General features: G+C 36.8%; 1 protein-coding gene across 1 annotated transcript in view; it reads right to left on the bottom strand.

Annotated features, from left to right (window-relative positions):
* Positions 1-785: 785 nt before the first annotated feature.
* LOC134753091 (uncharacterized) overlaps positions 786-5533 on the bottom strand; it is a 14031-nt gene continuing 9283 nt past the window's right edge. Inside the window, exons 6-7 of the mRNA XM_063688856.1 lie at positions 4406-4576; positions 786-1264 (exon numbers count right to left, since the gene is read on the bottom strand). Coding sequence (XP_063544926.1) covers positions 1131-1264; positions 4406-4576 — 305 coding nt within the window. The 3' untranslated portion in view covers positions 786-1130. The remainder of the gene's footprint in view (positions 1265-4405; positions 4577-5533) is intronic.

The raw sequence follows: 5533 nt of genomic DNA, 5'->3' as shown, positions 1-5533 counted from the left end.
ATTTAACTATCGTCCGTCGGTTTATACACATTAAATGCAAATGGGTCCTACCCCTACCCTACTTAACTTCCTAAATAGGTACACCTATTAAGTTCCCATAATACGTAATTGCAACAATTTGAATACATTTGTTTTGTTCATTGGCTATTTAAAATAGGTAATGACATTAAAAATCGCAACAAATTAGAGACTATCCGCCAGTTCAGCGAAAACTATATACCGGGTCATTCCTGTAACAGGAGCATTAAATTAAACTGGAGGCTGTACGCCTCAAACTGACCAACATTTGTTCAGCAACTTTTTAAAATTATAAGTGTAATGAAAATCAAAACACAAGTAATTTTTAAAAGTTGCTGAACAAATGTTGGTCAGTTTGAGGAGTACAGCCCCCAGTTTAATTTAATGCCCCTGTTACAGGAAACATCCCGTATATAACTACCTACTTTTATTAATTACTTCTAGTTATCCTTTTTTTTTTTGATTTGACACTTGATTAGACTACTTGTACCAGTTATACCTATATAATATAATCTGTTTTCATTATTTTTATCCATTAATGGGATTTTAAATTCAAAGGTGAGTCTTGTGTTCTTATAAACACTAAACATATAATATGTATATTGTGTAATTCATATATAGGTGTATAAAAATATAGTTTAGATCAGCTTGGTCAATACTTATATTATGTCCCGGCAATGAAATGTTGCGATTAAAATAGCGCCGACTATTATAAAAAAGACCAAAACAATAATAACAATCAACTTGTTCCTAAGTATAATGTAGCATTTGAAAGGAAAATAAATAGGGACATAGACAATAGACATAGGACATAGATAACCCTCTAACATGAAAACTTAGTTTAGGTAACACTTTCACTGCTAAGCAACTAAAGCAACCCTATGCGTGCTACGCCGTAGCACGTAGAATCGTGTCCGCTACGTGGCTGAAAGACGTGGGAATATTTTTGACTCCTCGATCCTCGGATGCCATTATATTGTATTTAATTTGAAACTCTCACATTGCGGTGCTATTCTTGTTTCACTGACGAATCCTGACAACGTTCAAGTTAACACTTACGTATAACCGAAAGTACGATTTTAAATGCGTCCCAATTGATCGCATTATTCGCATTATATTGCAGTTTCGCGGCGGTCGTTGCTTGTAGAGCGCGGTGCCGTCAGCGGCTTCCGTTCCCGAGACTCCTCGTGTTCTTGAAGTTCCTCAGCCTTCAGAGCCAATCGCTGCTCCAAGTCAACGTCGCTCTCTAAAACAACGACAATTAAGTAATGAGTGTTTAAAGTAGCCCACTTACTTTCACGTAATGATTCAGTTCTGCTAACTGTTACCTACGACGCGATTCGAAAAATGAATTAGAGATCCACTAGATATGAAATAGTAAAGATATGTGACATTTCACGGTAAAAGGTACCTTATGGCGCGCAATTTATTGTGGCGCTATGCGACGTAAGCGCCATCCAATATTAATTGGAGCGGCGTTAATAATAGCGTAAGCTCCAACCGCCATAAGGTATCTTTACCCGTGGGACGTCACATATCTTTACTATTTCATATCTAGTGAATCTCTAATTCATTTCCCGAATCGCGCCGCTAGTTAGTAAGAGTGTGATCTTTTTAGGGTTCTGTGTTCCGTACCAAAAAGGCACAAAAGGAACCCTAATGGTGCGACTCTGTCCGTCTGTCTGTCTGTCTGTCACATTGCTAAATATCTCGAGAACTACTGAAGCTATCGATTTGAAATTCTGAATAGTTATGAACAGCGCTAACCTTAACACATTGGAAGTGTAATTTTTTTATTTTATATTTATTAATTATGAAAAATGCCCAATATAAAGAGGGGGCAAAAAGTCAGTCTAGTTACTAGGTCGAGTGGGATATCATTTGAAAGAGCTCGAATTGAACATTACAAAACAATTTTATTTTTTTCATAGTAAAAAAATTGACTTAAGAAGGAAAATGTGAAAAAAAATACCACCCCCCCCCTTATCTCCGAAGTTTACCGACGAAAATTTTTGAAATTCTTGCATAATAATAACATTATCATAAATTTTACAGGTAAAATATAATCACACCTGTATCTTAAAAACTTTTTTTTTAATTATCAAAAACATTTTCTAATTTAATTTGCAATTTAAGCCCATTTGCGGGTGTTTGTTATACTTGAATGTCTATGAGATTACACTAAAAATACCTTCTTTCAAATAAAACAAAAATTGTTGAAATCGGTTCACATGATAAAGAATTAAAAGTAGCCTTAAAAAACCAACACACATACTACAGGACAGTCCTCAGTGAGTACAGGTCGCGCAAATTAGTTAGCCAATTTGCCGATAGATGGCGCTGTACACAATTATGCTTAATATACTTCTGGTCAAGTCACTCTCTGACTCAAGAGACCATCATGTTCTCGCTTGATTGTATTGTTTTAGTTAATTTTAGTTTTGGACACTTAGATACCTTATACACCCCTAAGATTTTATTTTATTTTAATGTTTTTATATGTAATAACCTATATTTTGAATGATTCTGACAGGTAGACCTTTACATCTCTATGTCTATTTAAATTTGTAATTTAGTTATTTATTGGTAGGCATACTTGTAGTCTTTAATGTAACATACGAGCACAAATTCTCACTGAATTAATTTACGTTATATATATTAATACAGCCCGGCAGCTTTAACATGTCATGCTCTCTTAAAAGTCTTTGCTTACGGTGGCGTCGTTGATCGGGTCGCCACTTTCCCGAATGAAGGTTGAGGGAGACGATGGCTGAGATACGCGTCATACTCGTTAACGGGTGCTGTTTGTGGAGACCGGTCTGTTTAAGTTTACACGGGCTTCATGTTACGTCCCATGTAACTTTACTTTTGAGTGGCATTAACGTGAGACACTTCATTCGGTTCTTGTCTGTCTTATTTAATTTCTTGTCTTATAATTACTTATATAACAATTCAAGTCTTGGAGACCCTTTACACCTCTAAGGATAATTTGATGATCGTTTTTTTTTTTAATTTATTATACATATTTTATCTCTGACACCTAGAGACTTTTACATCTCTAAACAATTTTAGTAATTGTCTGTTGTTTGTATATTTTTTATTAGTTTTCTTTTTTTTGTGTAATTCGACATTTAGACTGGATACATCTCTGACAAAGTATCTAATATTTTATTGATTCCATATTTGTAATTGTTTTTTGTAAATTTTGGTTTTGTATTGCTTGTAAAAATTGACATGTGCCCCTGTGGCCTATTTGCTGAATAGATGTTTGATGTTTGAGTCTTTCGTGATTCTATTTACATGAGAAAATTGAAAGTTTGTACGGAACCTTCGGTGCGCGAGTTAAACGAACTCGCACTTGACCGGTTTTTTAGGTATGGGATGTGTAGGTAAGGCATACATATGGCAATAAAGTGTAAGTGTTTCAGAAAAACTATCAACTTCCTCGCGTTATCGCGGCATTTTGCCACGGCTCATGGAAGCCTGGGGTCCGCTTGACAACTAATCCCAAAAATTGGCGTAGGCACTAGTTTTTACGAAACCAACTGCCACCTGACCTTCCAACCCAGAGGGTAAACTAGGCCTTGTTGGGATTAGTCCGGTACACAAAACCTTTACAAATTATACATATAAACCTTCCTCTTGAATCACTCTATCTATTTAAAAAAACCGGCCAAGTGCGAGTCGGACTCGCGTTCCAAGGATTCCACAATTTAGACAATGTATTTTTTATGTTAAAAGTGAGTGAAATGTCTTTAAAGAACCCGTAGGGGTCAGATCAAAAACTAAGTAATTAAGTCCGACTCACGCTTGACTGCACATTTCTAATAGGTTTTCCTGTGATCTATAAGTAAAGATCTATTTTGTGTATTTTTTGCCGTGGTCATTTTTTGCCTATTTTCTTGAATAACTTTTAAACTGTTTATCCTAAAATTATAAAAAAATATATATTTGAGATTCCCACAATGGGCTCTTTCATTTGATATGTAACACGACCTAGTTTGAAAAACTTTAATTTTTAATTTTCTCATTCCCCCGTGTTTAAAATTCAATTGTTTACGTTACATATGTACACCAAATTTCAACTTAATTGGTGCAGTAGTTTCGGAGACAATAGGCTGTGACAGACGGACAGACAGACAGACGCACGAGTGATCCTATAAGGGTTCCGTATTTTTCCTTTTGAGGTACGGAACCCTAAAAACCGCATCAAAATCCGTTGCGTAGTTTTTAAGATCTAAGCATACATACAGACAGCGGAAAGCGACTTTGTTTTATAGTATGTAGTGATAACTCATCTGAACAATATTTTCAGTGGATGCTAAGTGCAGCATCCGCCAAGATTTTTATACGCCCAGAACACGTTCCTAACATTTCTGGTACTGACCAGAGAAGGCACCAGATTCGGGGCGTGGCGCGGGCCCCAGGATGTCCCCGTCGGAGGCGTGGCGGGCGCGTGCCGCGGGCGCTCCAGGCGCCACGGGCGTGGAAGGCACCAGCGTGAACCGATCCGCCTCGTCGCCGTACGCACCGCCTTCGTACTCGTAGCCCACTACATCTGCGAACGATGCAATGAGTTTACAATTCTTGGTCATTGTACCTACTGCTATGTACTGTAAAGTGTAATAAAAGTGTATTTGTAAATAATATTGTTGTAAAAAAGTAATATTGTCTTCGGTTACCGCGATAGTTACTCATGAAATAAAACTATGAAAACGGATTATATCGCGTATATTGAATTTATAATACATCCCGATGTTTCGAACTCTTTACAGCGTTCGTGGTCAACGGGTAACTGAGGAAAACTACAAAATGCTAAAATACCTACATACTAAATAGTTATTTGTGCAATAAGAGAGGAAAGTTGGTTTTTCTTGCGAGTGTTTATTTTGAGTCCCGAGAAAGCGAAAGATGCTATTATTGAATCAAGAGCGAAGCGAGTGATTCTAAGGTAGAATCTTGAGCGTAGCGAGGGACTCAAAAACACGAGATGTAAAATAACTTTGCTCTCGTGTTGCACACATAATTTTTCACCTCAGTAGTGAGGACATATTAAAGGTTAAAATGTATTTCGAATTACACAGAATAAACAGAAAAAAAAGTGTTATATGTTTTGAAAAGATGTGTCCCGCCGAGTTTGTTGCCGGTCCCATATAGGGATACCCTCCTACAATTTAGGAGGGAATTAAATCTTCTCGGGTCCGAGGTGTAGGATTGGAGGCGGCGTAGTTTTTATCGCGTTTATATATATCTTTACTTGAAAATAATGTTGTGTATAACTAGCCTTATGAACCGATTTGGCATGTACAGCATGTAGCCTTAAAGTTAATAGTCTATGATGGTTCATTATTTTTCACCTCAGCAGCTCGAACAAGCTACGGTACGGTACGGTACGGTCCGGTCCGGTCCGGTCTCGTATCGTATCTTATCGTATCGTACATATTATAATACTTTTTTTTTCTGTTTATTCTGTGTAATTCGAAATACATTTTAACCTTTAATATGTTCTCACTAC

The sequence above is a fragment of the Cydia strobilella genome, chromosome 2 (assembly GCF_947568885.1).
Source record: "Cydia strobilella chromosome 2, ilCydStro3.1, whole genome shotgun sequence".
Classification (NCBI taxonomy): Eukaryota; Metazoa; Arthropoda; class Insecta; order Lepidoptera; family Tortricidae; genus Cydia; species Cydia strobilella.
The sequence above is the reverse complement of the archived record's forward strand: the minus strand, read 5'-3'. Positions and strand labels throughout refer to the sequence as shown.